Source organism: Dendrobates tinctorius, unplaced genomic scaffold (assembly GCF_039654945.1).
Source record: "Dendrobates tinctorius isolate UK_male_01 unplaced genomic scaffold, ASM3965494v1 ptg000071l, whole genome shotgun sequence".
In the NCBI taxonomy this organism is placed as follows: Eukaryota; Metazoa; Chordata; class Amphibia; order Anura; family Dendrobatidae; genus Dendrobates; species Dendrobates tinctorius.
This window is the reverse complement of record NW_027361739.1, coordinates 14,627,877-14,645,414: the sequence shown is the minus strand read 5'-3', so window position 1 is coordinate 14,645,414 and position 17,538 is coordinate 14,627,877. Positions and strand designations below refer to the sequence as shown.

At 41.9% G+C, this 17,538-nt stretch overlaps 1 protein-coding gene across 2 annotated transcripts in view; it reads right to left on the bottom strand.

Moving 5' to 3' along the window:
• HNF4A (hepatocyte nuclear factor 4 alpha) overlaps nt 1–17,538 on the bottom strand; it is a 193,956-nt gene that overhangs the window by 28,632 nt on the left and 147,786 nt on the right. The window contains exon 1 of one of the 2 annotated variants that reach the window (XM_073582423.1): nt 16,291–16,446. The exons of the other annotated variant lie outside the window; for it this stretch is intronic. Coding sequence (XP_073438524.1) covers nt 16,291–16,411 — 121 coding nt within the window. The 5' untranslated portion in view covers nt 16,412–16,446. Of the gene's footprint in view, nt 1–16,290; nt 16,447–17,538 lie in introns of those variants that run through there. 2 annotated transcript variants of the gene reach the window in all.

The following is a 17,538-nucleotide window of genomic DNA, read 5'->3' as shown; positions in this document are numbered from 1 at the left end:
GAGATAACTACCCAGGCTGTACATGCATATGAATCATAGAATCATAGAATCGTAGAGTTGGAAGGGATCTCCTGGGCCATCTGGTCCAACCCCTTGCTCAAAGCAGGATTCGCTAAATCATCCCAGTCAGATGTCTGTCCAGCCTCTGTTTGAAGACTTCCATTGAAGGAGAACTCACCACTTCTCATGGCAGCCTGTTCCACTCATTGATCACTCTAACTGTCAAAAAGTTTTTTCTAATATCTAATCTGTGTCTCCTCCCATTCAGTTTCATCCCATTGCTTCTAGTCTTTCCTTGTGCAAATGAGAATAAAGTTGAGCCTTCTACAATGTGACAGCCCTTTAGATATTTGTAGACAGCAATTAAGTCTCCTCTCAGTCTTCTCTTTTGCAAACTAAACATTCCCAAATCCTGCAACCTTTCCTCATAAGACAGGGTTTGCAGACCGGTCACCATTCTGGTCGCTCTTTTCTGAACTTGTTCCAGTTTGTTGATGTCTTTTTTAAAATGTGGTGCCCAAAACTGGACACAATATTCCAGATGAGGTCTGACCAAAGAGGAGTAGAGGGAAATAATGACTTCACGTGATCTAGACTGTATGCTTCTGTTAATACATCCTAGAACTGCATTTGCCTTTTTTGCTGCTGCATCACACTGTTGACTCATATTCAGTCTGTGATCTATTAGTATACCCAAGTCTTTTGTATATGAATCATATGTATATGATTCAGGAAAAAAAAGCATGATCCAGCTCACCCACGCTGAGGTAGCCAGGAATCCTCAGCTAGGATGAAAAACCACACTTGCTCAGTGGTGACATGGTAATGGAAAGTAGGAAGGTCCTGTCATTTTTTGGATAAAAAAATAGCAAAATCTTAATTTTTAAAACAGGATGTTCCCAGTTCTTTATGAGAAAATGTGTAAGGACTTTCCTACGCATTTAGAATTGATGATTGATACTAACGGATTACAATTAATCCATGAGTAAGAACTGAGCTTCAGTTCGAAAGTCAGAGAAAAAACTCTTATGCCATTTTTTCGTAGAGTCCTGGGAATATCCTGATCTTTGGAAGTCTACAAATAAAGGTTTTGAAATTTTTTTATCCAAAAAACGGTTGGACTTTCCTACTATCCATTTCCATGTACTGTATATGATGGAGACTGAAGAGGTAGCTAGATAAGTGACCTGACCTGTAGCCAGGTTTGCTCTTAGGGTCCCGTTTCACATAGTGACGCTCCAGCGATCCCGACAACGATACGATCTGGTAATGATCGCTGGTGCGTCACTACATGGTCGCTAGTAAGCTGTCAAATAGGCAGATCTATTCAGCGATGCAGCAACGATGCGGTGATCCGTATAATGACCTCGGCGCTCGTTGGTACCTTGTCACACAGCAGCTATTCTGACGACTCACGTTTGCGTCTCTGAGTTCTGCGTCACCAACGCGGTCGCTTGTCGGCGTCAAACACAGCGATGCGCGCTGGCCAGCGGGACACCAGCGACAAAAAATGGCCTAGGACATTCGAGCACGATCAGCGATATCCAGTGGGGGAGGCGGTCGCCGCTATGTGTCACATGTAGCGAGCTCGCTGGCGAGGTCGCTGTTGCTTCACAAAATCTGTGACATTTCAGTGATCTCGCTAATGATCTCGTTATGTGAGACGGGGCCTTTACTTTATTCCTGCTGTTCTCCTGAGTATGCCATGTTTTGTATTGTAATTCTTTAATCCTCAATTTGGTTCCAGAGATATGGGCCCTTAATTTAATCCTAGTTTTAATAGACTTAACAAAAGGGGTATAGCTCACATATTCTTTGGGAGTCCTGTCTTTAGGATGCTCTGCATAATTAACCTGTGAGCCATGCCCCATTGTTAAAGAACATAACAATTAGCACTAAATGAAAAAGCCCTTATCTCTGTAACCGCAATGTCAAATTAAAAACAACAAAAATAGACAAAAAAACTTATATACTTAGGGGAGCAGTGGGAATAAAATAAGAGCAAAAACTAGTCACTTTTGCTGGTGACACAGCCTCTTTAAGGTTTATGGACACCTTTAATGTCCTATGGAACCAGTGGTAGGTGGTGGGGGAGTCCAGATTAGGCTAGCCCATTTCCTTGCCACATGAAGTTACTGAATAGGAACATTTGAATGAGGACATGTACATGTACTATACCCCCTTAACCCATTGTGATGGTAACCCCTTAACGACCACCGATAGGCATTAATACGGCGGCCGCTAAGGAGCCTTATTCTCTCATCACTGTTTTAAAACGGTGATCGGGAATAAAGCTATAGCACCCCCCAGAGTCGGAAAATCTCTGAGGTCTCGGCTACCGGGGTTAGCATGATCAGGGACAGATTTTCCAGTCCTCGATTACGTGATCGTCGTTTTTCAGTGAGTAATGGCGATCACAAAAAAGTGTGCCTGCTGTTACAATGATTTATCTCTCTTCTGACATGATGTACATGTCAGAGGAGAGAGACATGATGCCCCCCTCTCTGCCTAAGACTCTATGATACCTCCGCCATCCCCCACTGCGTCCTAATCCACACCCCCAGCCCACCGCGTCATCTTCCTGAAAAAAATGGTGGTGGTTTTGAGTACCGTACCTTCTTTTTAGAATGGTGTCACTTTTCGGTACTTTCTGACATATAGACCCCTCAAAGTAACTTCATATGATGTGGTTCCTAAAAAAATGGTTTTGTAAATATTGTTTGAAAAATGAGAAATCGCTGATTAACTTTTAACTCTTATAACTTCCTGAAAAAAAAAAAATTATATTTCCAAAATTGTGCTGATGTAAAGTATACATGTGGGAAATGTTACTTATTAACTAGTTTGTGTGACACATCTTTCTGATTTAAGGGCATAAAAATTTAAAGTTTGAAAATGGCAACATTTTCAACAATTTTGCCAAATTTTCATTTTTATTTTACAAATAAACGCAAGTCACAGTGAAGAAATTTTACCATTATCATGAAGTACAATATGTCACAAAAAAAAATCGGATAATCAGTGGAATCCGTTGAAGCGTTTCAGAGTTATAAACACATAAAAGGAAACTGATCAGAATTGTAAAATTTGGCTGAGTGATTAAGGACAAAATTGGCTTGGTCACTAAGGGGTTAAACAAGCAGCAGACAGCAGTCCCATTTTCATTTTTCCACTGTAGGGCCTATTTTACTATAAAGTAAGAACAAGATTTTTACCCATTGAAGTTTTTGCTTTGTAAAAAATGTAGACGTCTTTGTATCCAAGCACCTTTGTGACAGTTCTATAAATGCTACGATTTAATTACCCATGAGCCAACAAACTAGAAACAAAATACCAGACCGCACCCTAAATCAGTACAGCCCTAAGCTGTCAACTACTTTTACTATGTAACACCCTGCAGAACAATCATATGTCATACAGATCATAAGTAAAAATTAACCAAATAAGAAACATGGGTACAGAAAGGTAACGGATAAGCAAAACATGTACCACCACTTCATGCCCCATGTCTGAGATATATCTGACAGTAATTATTAGCCTGTAGGATAAAGTTTATCAATGATGGCAACATAAGCATTGACATTGTATGCTCAAACCTAGGAAATATTAATCAAAAACAAACTAACATTCGAAACCTATCACCCTATTAATAGTATCCTTCCCTCCTTCACAGGACGCACATAAGTCTACTAAGCATGAGGAATGGATCTTCTAGATTCAGATGGATGCAAACTGTTTGTGGACAGCAATCAGATAGATCACGTTGGTAAATTTTTTTTGGCAGGAGCTATGTGATGAAATGTCAACAGGGTTGGTCTACCTTATTGTCCACCAAAAGTAGACATCTTTGTTGATAGGTTCTTTACTCTTCGGCAGCATCAACCAATTATCTAATGGTAAAAACTCTTCTAGACTGTTCTGTTGCCGTCTTTTTGTGAAAATCAGATAGATCAGGGTTCCCCAACTCCAGTCCTCAAGGCCCACCAACGGGTCATGTTTTCAGGATTTCCCTCATATTGTACAGGTGATGCAAGTATCACCTGGGCAATACTAAGGAAATCCTGAAAACATGACCCGTTGGTGGGCCTTGAGGACTGGAGTTGGGGAACCCTGAGACAGACTATGTTGGTTGATTCTTCCTTCGTTAGCAGGATCTACCAAACATCTAATTTGTATGGGCATGGAGTATTATAGACTCTCTTGAATGTTCAATCAGATAGACATTTTCTTCTTCAACAGGACCACCAATAGTTTGAGGTATATTGGCGTGAAGTCTTCTAGAGTCTTGACAACCAAAAAGACTGCAATGGTAGATCTTCCTTCACAAGTAATTTGACCATCATGGGAATAGAGAGTTTCTTCAAAATCAACTTGGCCCAAAATCAAATCCTGTTAATTTTGTTGGTGGATACCTCTTTCTTTAGCAGAATCCACCATTGATGTAACGTATAGGCAAAGTGTCTAGCCTCACTGATGTCTGCTTTTGCTAGAAAGCAGTTACAAAATGTTGGCAGATTTTCTCTTCAATGGGAAGCTCCACCATGGTCAAATATAGAATAAGGTGTCTTCCAGGGTCAATGGTATGTCCACATTTGTGGTTGATAAACCATATTGAATCAGCAAAGCTAAACATTGATCCAGCAAATATCAGTAAATATTCTCATTTTTCTTCACCATCAAAATGTTCTTCTTTAACATATGACATACGGTACACACTCCACAAAGTTTCATATTTTGGACTCCATTTGGTTCATTGAAGTCAACGGTTCTATCTGGAGTGTGTCTGAATTCCATATTGGGGGGATTTAGTTGGAAACTCCCAATAAAAACATATACTGAAACTAGGATGTGGTGCGATAGATCTGAAAGATACAGTATATTACCTTTCTAATTAACTGTACAGATGTGGGTGTGGCGCCCCTAAGGCTTCAGTCGCCACAGAGGTACTGCACCTTCTCCTAAGGTGTAGTGCCCCACCATCCAGGTAAGGTGGGAACTCCTGACCACACTCCACACCTGCATTCCAACACAGGATAGTTCAGTGGGGCCACCTAACAGCTTCAGGCTGGGGGTTAGCAGAGCACCCCTCGTGGAACCCTGCTTTGTAACACGAGATGTGCTGGGAGGCGGGTGAAGTGAGATGATATAAAAGAGTGGGAAGAGTGAGAGTTAGAGGGAGTTGGATAGTGGTAGAGAGAAGATGGGTGTCTGAAGGACGTGCTGCAGTAGGTCCCAGTGATCTGGGCTGCTGGCACGAGAAAGACAGAGAAAGAGACTGATAAGATTGCTAACCTAGCCTTCCATAAGAGAGATAGAACAGATCGTAACGAAGGAGAATAGAAGGACGTTAGGAAGCTGGTTGAAGAAAGATAGAGAACCCTTCCAGTCCAGAGTGCAAAGGCCGGGGCCCAGTCCCCGAGGTTGATTGGATCTTTATGTCCAGCCACAGACACCGGAGGAGTAGTGAACCACTAACGCCTTGCTCCCATCATAGACTTGGGACACAACAGCAACTGAATAGAGAGCTGGGATGCAGTGAGGAGTCCCCGAAGCAAGCTACAGCTGTCTGTCATACAAGTAGAGACTAGGAACACCTAGAGAGAGGCATTCCAGGGTAACTAAGTACTGGAGTGCTTCGCACCTAAAGGCGCATTGGAGGAGTCGCTCAATGAAGGTACATATTGGCGGAGTGTGGAAGGGAGAACCCTATCTGGCCTGGAGGTTGGCTGGAGCCCTGACCTGGAGAACACAGTACGGAGGTGGGCATGTGTGTGAACTGCAAACAGTGAGTAAAGCCTTGGAACCGCACACCCTGGTGTCCTCCAGTCATTCCAGCACCGCTACACCTGGGTAACAACATCTATACCATTCTGCGCCTCTCCTCATCCATTGCACCTACACTGCCCTGGGACTACAGCTCCACCTGTGGGGAGCTACACCATCTTTGCAGCACCACACCATCAGTCCCAGCGGATCTGCATGCAGCATTGGCTCAACATCTTACTTGCCAAACACCACTGGTGGCATCACAAACTATCCAAATAAACTATTACACCATTAACATCACCGCCATTGATATTGGGCGCCCAGGGCCACGGACCAGGTCACTGCTGATGTGACACATTCCCACCTTGACACCGGCCCGGTACCGAGTACCCCGCTGCCCTGGGCGAGACGGGGCGACCCATGGACGTCATATAGAAAGCCAGCAATGCTTGTTAACATGCTGCAACAACCAGGAATACGTAAGAACCTGTCCGGTGTGACTAAAAATAGTGTCAGAGTACAAATCAAATATGACAATATGATTGTTACGTTTTATTGAATTTAAATCAACCGTATGCTACAAACTGAGTCCATCAGGGTGTTGTAGTATTACAGATAGGCTTTGTTTGCTTGTGGCTTGCTGGATAGCTGTATATATTTGAGTGGAGGAGGAGGGGAGAGAAGTTGTAGACAGTCTAGTGGCTTACTTATGTTGAGTTGACATCTTGGAGATTACTCTAACCTTGTTCTATTTTTAACTATGGGACAAAAGTAATTTATTACAGACTGAATAGGTAATGTTATACAGTCAATACTTGCTATACTGGATACTGAAGGTAGATGTGGAAGACCTGGTATTCTCAGGCGTTTCACAGCCCAAATTGTGTAATACTAAATTTTCCCTGTGGAGGTGCTGTAGATAAATTTGCACATAGCACTTAGTTGAGCATGCTCACTACTGATCCCCGTCTAACCAGGATGAGTGCCCTGTTCTGCCAATTGGTGCGAGCTCCATAGGTCGGACCCCCACTGATCTATAGGTTATCACCTATCCACAGGATAGGTATCTTACTAGCTCACATCCTTTAGGTCCCGTTACACTAAACGATGCACCAGCGATCCCGACAACGATACGACCTTGTCAGGATCGCTGGCGCCTCGCTACATGATCGCTGGTGAGCTGTCTAACAGGCAGATTTCACCAGCGATCAGGACCAGCGAGGATGCTGGCATCCAAGGTAAATATCGGGTAACTAAGCGAGAGCGTCGCTTAGTTACCCGCTGTGTACCTAGGTTACCTGCGTGCTGGTACTGGGAGCTGGTATCCAAGGTAAATATTGGGTAACTAAGCGCGCGCGTCACTTAGTTACCCGCTGTGTACCTTGGATACCAGCTCCCAGCGCGAGCACGCAGGTATCCAAGGTACACAGCGGGTAACTAAGCGACGCGCGCGCTTAGTTACCCGATATTTACCTTGGATACCAGCTCCCAGAGTCTGCTTACAGCGCTGGGAGCTTGCTGATCGTTGCTCTCTCGCTGCCACACGCAGCGATGCGTGCTGACCAGCGGGAGATCAAAAAATGACCCAGGACACTCCTGCATGATCAGCAATACTCGGCGAGGGGGGCCGGTCACTGATGCATGTCACACACAGCGATATCGCTGGCGAGATTGCTTTTGCACCACAAAATCAGCGATGTCGCTGTGTGTGACGGGGCCTTTAAAGAGTTAAACAAGAAAACATTGGCTCATTTGTATATAAGAAGCTAAAACATTTTTTTTTTACTAGGACAGGACTCATTAAATTAAAGGTGTTTTTACAAGGTCTGACAAAAACTGAACTACTTAGAAAAGAGCAAGAAAAAGCGCCACTCTTCTTTGCCTGTCTGGTTGGCTGAGAGTGGCGACAGTGGGAGGGGCTTCTCTGACCAGTGCTTTGTTCTGTGTGATTGCACTCACATGATCAGTATCATTAAGAGAATCTAAAGAGTTAAAGGGAATCTGTCACCTATTTTTTCATATATAATATGCGGCCACCACCATCAGGGGCTTATCTACAGCATTCTGTAATGATGTAGATAAGCCCCAGATGTAACCTGAAAGAGAAGAAAAACGAGTTAGATTATACTCACCCAGGGGCGGTCCGGGCCCGGTCCGGGTCCGATGGGTGTCGTGGTCTGGTCTCTTTTTCTTCTCTTTCAGGTTACATCGGGGGCTTATCTACAGCATTACAGAATGCTGTAGATAAACCACTGATGGTGGTGGCTGCAGCTTATACGCGAAAAAATAGGTGACAGATTCCCTTTGATGCGTCTTGTTTCTTGGAACAAGACTCAAGATTTTTCTTTTATTATAAATGAAAAAAAAAAGATGTATTTCTGCCCACAATAGTTTTGCTTTCAGATGCCATGTCTCGTAAAACCTATAAACAACCTTTAAAGTTGACAACTGTTATGGTCCGTTCTGAAAGGAACTGCATGTTCCCTGCTCGTTAAAATACCGTATGCACATAGTCATGTTTCTTGGCCCTGATGTAAAGTCTGTACTGGGCCCTACAACAGTCACATCTATGTCTGCACAGATCGAGGTGTACCTGAGTAGTTACAGACCTGCATAAAATGATTTAGTCATTTTATACAGTACAACTGTACCCTGTAGCTAAAGGGAAAGAGTGAAGAGAGTTATTTCAGGGGAAAGGAGAGTTGCAGGGAAGCAAAGCTGAGCAAAAGGTGCAGAGCACCCGAGATATCAGAGGAAGCCAAGCAATCAGAGGACACAGGAATGTTTTGAGACCATTGGGAGGACAGCCGCAGCTTCCTCCTGACTCACTGGCGCTCTTCAGAGCAGTGGGTCAGTTGCATTAGGCTACTTTCACACTTCAGGCTTTTGATGTCAGTTTAAATCCAGCAAAGATGGGAAAAATGGATCCGTCTCTCTTTGAGCAAAAACGGATACACCGGACCATTTTTTTTGACGGACCCGTTTTCAGTTACCAATTGCAGAAATTTAAAGCAACAGGATTCCGGAAAGGAGAGAGAGAGTGAGAGAACGAAAGCGAGAGTGAGAGATTTTTTGACCCTTTAGGGGTTAACATGCATGCCAGAGGAAATCTTCCGGGCATGCACTCACTGTTTAAAAAAGCGATCCGGCACAGGAAAAAAACGTTACATATAGCGCTTTTTCCTGACACCGCACCGTCACTTTTTGCCAGATTCGGCAAAAGCTGGATGCGACGCATGGCCAACCGGTGCAATGTGGCGATAATGTAAGTCTATGAGAGAAAAGCCGGATCCGGTGGCAACCGGCGCCGGATCCGGTTTTTGCAAATTTCGCCGCATTGTGCCTTATGCTAAAAAACTGAAGAGTGAAAGTATCCTTACAGAGTCTCTGTCACCAGGTATCTTCCAACAAATCTGAGAGCAGAGAAAGATTCTGATTCCAATGATGTGTCACATACTGGGTTGTTTGCTGTAGTTTAGCTAAAAATCACTGATTTATCAATAGGAGATTATCCTTAGAGGATGAGTAAACTTGCTGCCAGGCAGTCCTCCATATTCATGATCTCTGTATAATTACATAGAACAAACCATTCAAAACCCCATTATTTGCATAACAACCAAAAATGTTAAAAAAAGAAAGGATGTACATTATTATAATTTTTCATCACTTTTTTTAATGTAATTATTTTACTACTCTGTCCCTAGCCCTAGTAGAAGAGTCTTAAAAAAAATATATATTATAAAGTATGTTGTTTTTTTTTTTTTAATAGGGGACATTTTTCTACATGAGCTCTTCCAGCAGGTTTCCATCTCTCCACTCTCAAAATTTCAAGTTAGAGGTGAGTCGGGAAACTGTGAGTGCTGTGATAGGCTTACCATAGGGATGACAGCTAGGATAAGTCTATCACGGCCTTCCAGCAGTAAATTAACAGCCAGGATATGAGATTTGTTTACAGCATAAGGCCTGTTAATGATAATGACCAAAAGAGGTCATTAAGGAGTTAAAGACTACTCTGCTCAGTGGTAGCGGTTATCCGATGCAAGGACCTGTGTCACATGTTCATCATGGGGTGAAAGCTCTAATCACCCAGGACACCATGGCCTTGACTATAGGAATTCTGTGGTGGTTGAGAATACCTTCTCAGTGACCAAGAGAGGCATCTAGGTGGTAACAGACAAGCACCTAGATGTGGCAGACTTTGGTGCGACCTCCTGCAGCAGTAGAGGTCCTCAGACCTGACCAATGTAGGCTTTTGTTGGAAATTTAGCTAATCCATGATCAAACATACCACACATGAAGCCATAAGACCAAGTCCTCATTTGTCAGTATAATGGATAAGGGCGTGTGCACACATTCAGTATTTTCAGCACAAATCTGCTGCAAATACTGGAATGTTGGCACGAAAATTGCTGAGCAAAATACTCCTAAAAAGTGGACCAATCAATCCAGCCATATCCCCATGTGGCAAGTTGTCCATTTGTGATCAAGCCGTTCAAAGGATTTTCCCTCTTAAGATATTTATGGAGTATAGATTGGAAATGCCCAATTAATTGCCTAATTAATGGAGATACTGTGTAACTGTTGTGGTGCCCTTCAGTTTCCAAAACAGGTATGCCCACTTCTCCATTTATGGTGGAAAAGTGTTTGTGCTCACTTTTTAGGTGTTTTTAGACTCCTATTTCTTAACATAGAATGTGGCCTTTCTTCCAGTAAAGGGTCAATGCACCCCAGTTCATGGGATTAGAGTGGATCACAATAGTTTACAAAAACAATTTTACTTACCTTATTTGGGAATTCTACAAGACGTTTGACCCCCATCACATCACAACCCTTATCTTATATCAACTACAACAGTTTCACTATGGTGGATTTGACCCATTCTGTGTTAATTTTAGTAAGCACTGTGTAATGCTTTTCCTCACCTGCGGGGGCAGTGCAAGAAAATTAGACACTTACTATCAGATTTGCCCACACATTGTAGCTAATCACTAGAAGCCCCAGCAGAAGGACACTGTAATCTGTTTATTGTCCAGGTATTTATGTTTGGCCACATTGGACAAACATTTTCAAACAGGACCTGTTTGCTTTCTTTACAAGCCTATTTTACTAAATACTTGTATTCCACACAAAGCAACAATGTCGGAGTATCTTACTTAGAACTTTGGCTCCAATTTGTCAAGCAGTTTTTGCCACAATTCTGGCGTAAATCTGCTCGAAATGTTACAAACTTTTTGCACAATGTTGCGAAAAACCTTTGCGATTTTGGGCATTATAATAGGGGTCTTGTCCAGCTCCACTGACTTTTTAAAAAGTGGGTAGATTTCGGAAGGGACAGGGAGTGGCCAGAGCACCCTCTGACAAATTCATCATAATTTACGCTACAAAAGTCGAATATGTTACGACTGGTGTACATTTCTGATGCACGGCAATTGAAAGATGAACCAACTTCATTAAAGAGGTGCACGCCTTTTTTATAAATTTGGCTCATCTTATTCCAGCGCAACCTTCATTAAGAGTGTCATTCAAAATGTCAGTCTTCATTGGGCATTAGTTCAGTGCTTTTCTTTTGTTATTCCTCATGTAATTTTACAGCTTGCTTGTTAGCAACACACTTGTCAAGGGAGCATGTGCTGAGTCTGATTCTGTCAGCACCAACAGAATAATATCAGACTGTATGGACAAACCATCAGATTGCATTCGAACTAATGTTAGGGTCTCATTACACATAGCGACGCTCCAGCGATCCCGATACGACCTGGTAAGGATCGCTGGTACGTCGCTACATGGTCGCTAGTAAGCTGTCAAACAGGCAGATCTACTCAACGACGCAGCAGCGATATGGCAATCCATATAACGACCTTGTCACACAGCAGCTATTCTGATAACTCAGACCTCGATAGCGTGAGTTCTGAGTCGCCAGCGAGGTCGCTCATCGTTGTTATGGCGTCAAACACAGCGATGCGCGCTGGCCAGTGGGATACCATCGATCAAAAAATGGCCCAGGACATTGGAGCATGATCAGCGATATTGCAGCGGGGGGCCGGTTGCCGCTATGTGTCACACATAGAGAGATCGCTGGCGAGGTCGCTGTTGCGTCACAAAATCTGTGACGTTTCAGCGATCTCGCTAATGATCTCGCTATGTCTAACGGGGCCTTTAGTCTCTGGGGCCATGTACATGTCAGTTTTTTTTTCCTTGGACAGAGATTGTTCAAGCAAAAAATCACTCCATGCCAGAGTTTGATCAGACAGTTGGGTCGCACTCGGCCATGCAAGTCAATGAGTGCGTAGAAACCATTGGACTGCACTCGGATGATATCTCAGTGCAGTCTGAGTGCCACGGATTGGCACAATGGAGACATTTCTTTTCTCCACCTTCTCCTTATCCAAGAGAATCAGATGACTCTATGATTACACCCTTATCAGAGTTTGATCAGAGTGTCATGTGAATAATTGGCCTCCTTTTCATTTTCATTTTTTGAGAGAATCTAAAGGCCCCGTCACACTTAGCGAGATCGCTAGAGATATCGCTTAAGCGACACCGATTTGATGACGCAACAGCGACATCGTCAGCGTTGTCACTATGTGTGACATGCAGCGGCGATGTGGCCCCCGCTGCGATGTCACTGATCGTGCTCGAACGTCCTGGGCCGTTTTTTTGATCGTTGGCGTCCCGCTGGTGCGCCTGAATCACTGAGTTTGACCCCTTTATAAACGACGAGCGACCTCATTGGCGACTCATATCTCTGCGGCGCAGGCGGGACTAGGTTGAATCGTTAAAACACCGACCGCCGAGGTCGTTATACAGATCGCTGATCGCTGCTACATCGTTTAGGAGATCTGCCTGTTTGGCAGCTAATTAGCGACCATGTAGCGACGCACAAGCGATCTTTGCCAGGTTGTGTCGTTGTCGTGATCGCTGGTGCGTCGCTTAGTGTGACAGGGCCTTAAGGCCATCTGCACTGGCCCTAAAGGGACACAACCACAATTGGTGAAACTATTTGTCAATTTGTTCATACATTTCCAATAATAACAAAGGAAGAGTACAATGAAGAGTCCTAAAAGAAGATGCTCTAGAATAGTTTTTTCCTTCCAAGGGCAATCCAGTTATTCACTATCCCAATTATGCTGTGAAAGGTGTCAAGCCTTCTTCTTTAGGGTACGTGCACACAGCGTCTATTTCCAAGGCAAAGACGCTTTAGGACAACGTGGTTTTCCAAAGTGTCTTCAGAGTTAACAGAAGTGACAAAAGACGGAACATGTTATTTTACATATCTGTACATTATGTTAATTCTTTGTGTTTTTAATACTTTTTTTTAGACTGAATCCACTTGAAAAAGACATCCTGTGAACTTATCCTAGGTTCATGCCTTTTATTCCAATGACAGTCATCAGTATGACATATGGATAGCATCGTTGTGTGGTGAAGGGTATGCCGTTATTAGAACTGAGGGTATGTCCAGACTTTTTTCATGCAGATTTAAAGCCACAAGTAATCTGACCACAGGATATCCGATGGTCATCGATGGAAGTCTGCTCTCCGTTCTTTTGCAAATCCATGACAAGAAACCAAAAAACTTATTCCTCAGCAGTACAAACTGCAGCAAGGCTATCTTGTAACAGAATTGCTTGTTTTTTATATCTTGCACTGATGAGTCTGACATGTCACCTTCCAGGTTACCATGTAGGGCCATACCCTAAAAATATTGTTGACTCAGATACATGTCCTTCAGTGTGGCTGACACAACCTGTTACATAACCTCATAAACCTGTTATGTACTCAGGCTGGACAATGCAGTGAACCTCAGATTTTCTTGCTTTTTTCTGCTTTTGCTCCCTGACATTCCAAACCCATCCATTGGCATGAAACCATGAAGCAGGACTCGCAGGAGAAAAGTCAACTTACTCCACGTGAAGTCATTTCCTCCCCATCATGTCAGTCACGGTGAAGACACAATTTTTAAGGCCGCATTCAAACAACAATTTTTCCTTGGAACATTTCTGTCCTCGCTTTCCTTTGATAGAACTGATACCTATTAAGGTCTCTGCGGCTGTTCACATGCCCTTGTATTTTTGGTTACTCAGTGTTCCGCACCACAACACGGAGAAATGTCCAATTTTGATCTGAGTCGCAGATCAAACTCCCCAAAGCAAGTCTATGGGTCAGCACTTGGATGACATCACAGACTGTTTGATAAAAGAAGCATGAGAAATCTTCACTAGTTTTTTTTTTTTTGCACACAGGAAAAACTGATGAAACTATAATGGTAAAAACTGACCAAACACAGAAGAAAATCCGTCCTGTTTTCAGCATACGAGAATAATTGACTTCTGAATGAGCCTTAATCACGAGGTCTATATTTTAAGACCTAGATCTACAGGGAAATCATCTAATTTTCCAACAGAACAACTAATTTTAGTACTTTTTCAGTGCTTGTCATTGGTCAGTAAGATGGCGTTATTGTTTTATAATCTACATTAATGAATATAGTCATTGGTAAAAAGAAAGTATTTTGTTTCGGCTCGTTCACACAACCATATTTTCAATCTGAGTGCTGTTGAAATTCTGATTACCGTAATAACTGCTGCTTAAAAAAAAAACAGATTGTATACGGATGAAAAGCGAGAAAGAAATTGTCCCACTTTTCTGGATAAAACTCAAACAATTTTTTATATCCTTATGTTGTGAACATACCCTCCCTTATTGTTACTGCTGAGAATTTGCCAATTTTCCCTTAAAAAAACCATATATTGAATTCAATAGATACTAGTAGTCCTGGACTGTCATCGCTGGGTAATATACTGGGACCCATCTAACTTTAACCTTAGAGGTCTATCTGAATGGCAACTTTGTATCAAAAATATAGCAAGGATTTATTACAGCCCATATCTAGACAGGGGCATAGCTATGGTGGGTGCAGGAGTTATAGTTGCACCTAGGCCCTGGAGCCTTGGCGGCCTAAAAACGTCCCTTCAATCTATATGAATCGACCAATATTATTAAAGAGGTGTCATAATTGGGACCCTGTTGAATATCTCGCATTTTGCCCACACGTTTCAAGTTCCACCACTGGATTTAGGATCAGGACAAGAATTTTTGCAACGTTAGTGACCACTCTTGTGGAAGTTGTAATTACAGTGATGTTCTGTCACATGCCCAGAAGTAGATAAAAATATTCATTTTTACAGATGTTGCAATTATGTATACATTCAACAACATTCCTTAAATTTGGCATTTAAGTCCAGAAGCTTTCAGGGTCATCAGACTAGAGTTGTGTAACTCCGATGAGACAATAGAAGCAGATTTACTTTTAGGCCTTGCTCCAGGAGGGTTCGATTTTATATAATTTACTATGACTATGGATGGCAGAGAGGTTTACGGTGATCCAGAACATTTCAAAATTCCATTAAAAAGCTTTTTCCATTTCATAAAATGAGTGTCATGAGTGACAACACTTGATGATGGTAGCGGTCTCACCTCGGAGACCTCCAAGTTGCGACAGTGCTGTCCCTTGTAGTGTCCCTCAGCCACCAGCTGTGCATGGGAACTGCGACGTGGCCCAATTCTATTGATGATGAGGATGGTCAGGGAGGATGCTGATCAGGAAAAAAAATAGAAGAGGATGCAGCACTAAATCAGCAAATCAATTCCTTCATAACAGGATATTGGGAATGCCAGAGCTTAGGTCCCCACCGGTCATGTCCTGATGCTTTGCCATCACATCATGAAATTGAAAATAATTTTGATGAAGGCCATGTACATTAATTTAGTGGTATATTTAAGAAGGCTGAAATGTAAAATGCTGCAGAATATGTTGGCGCTATAGAAATATAAATTATTATTATTATAATTATGAGGCCACCTAAAAGTCTACTTCATCTCTACAGGATTCACGAATTTGGCACCAACATACTGTATATGTAGGCCTGTCCAACTTTAAGGCAAACTAATTTCTTCCTCCATTCTATGTAGGTCTGGCTAATCTTAGGATATAGCTGAGGATATATGTTAACGTGGGAACTGATAACAGTCAAAACCGATGATTTCATGGCCCCTATTTACCTAAAGAAAGAACTGTCCACTTCACAGCCCCCAATCTCCACCACTCAAGAATGAATTATTGTCCTTGCCAAAAGATAAAAAGCTTTCATAACATTATTCAGGCCATAATATTACAGAAACAATATATCATTATTGTCTGCTGAGCTTTTGTGTACAAAATAATGAAGAAAAAAAATGAAAATATTAAAATTATAATTCCAACAATTTTGAATAGCAAGAAATCGGAAAACAAATCGCTGGTCTTAAACTAAACCCACCAGAAGAAGCTATCATTGGCTCTATTTATCTCATGGAGGTCCTAGAGAGGAAATATAGTAAAGGTTGTCTATTAACACCGAAAGTTATTATATGCCATTTTCTTTCAATTGGTGGCACCTAGGTGCTCGGGTTTGCCTCCACAATAATAAGGCACTACTACACCCATCATTACCTACAGATGTGCAACTACAGAGAGTCTCTTACCGTTCCCTATGGCCAGCACTTGCATGTTCTCAAATTCCAATGTTGTGTAAGCCGGGTCCAAAGCCTCAGTGTAGTCAGCCATATCCATATCTATCAGGGCTTTAGAAAGTCTCATTATCATCAGCAAACAACGGCTGGCTTCCAGCAAATGCCCCCAGTGAGGTTATTGGCCCCTCAACCTCGGCTACATTGACTCCAGCCTGTCACCTCAGCACTACAGGTAACTCTGATAGATGAGAACACTAAGCAAAAAAAAAAAAGCCTATAGCTTTCTTAGGGTGGAGTTGTGGAGTTAATTTTTAAGCAACCCACCTCTGGATGCCCACACACCACCCGCCCCCCCTGAGATATGGGACTTGCTAAGTATTTAATTGACACGCTCAGTGACTAGTGCATGTATGCAAGATGTCTTGTGAGCTCAATAAAGTTTATTGTCTTTCTCCATTTTATTAAGTTTACCTCCAAAACAATATTTATAGTAGTAACAGTAATACTATAGTAGTTATATTCTTGTACATAAGGGCCCTATTATAGTAGTTATATTCTTGTACATAGAGGGCAGTATTATAGTAGCTAAATTCTTATACGTAAGGGACAGTATTATAGTAGCTATATTCTTGAACATAGGTGGCAGTATTATAGTAGTTATATTCTTATACGTAAGGGACAGTATTATAGTAGTTATATTCTTATACATAAGGGACAGTATTATAGTAGTTATATTGTTGTACATAGGAGGCAGTATTATAGTAGTTATATTCTTATACATAGGGGGCAGTATTATAGTAGCTATATTCTTGTACATAGGAGGCAGTATTATAGTAGTTATATTCTTATACATAAGGGACAGTATTATAGTAGTTATATTCTTGTACATAGGAGGCAGTATTATAGTAGTTATATTCTTATACATAGGGGGCAGTATTATAGTAGCTATATTCTTGTATGTAGGTGGCAGTATTATATTAGTTACATTCTTATACATAAGGGACAGTATTATAGTAGTTATAGTCTTATACATAAATGACAGTATTATATTAGTTATATTCTTATACATAGGAGGCAGTATTATAGTAGTTATATTCTTATACACAGGGGACAGTATTATAGTAGTTATATTCTTATACATAAGTGACAGTATTATATTAGTTATATTCTTATACATAAGGGATAGTATTATAGTAGTTATATTCTTGTACATAGGAGGCAGTATTATAGTAGTTATATTCTTATACATAAGGGACAGTA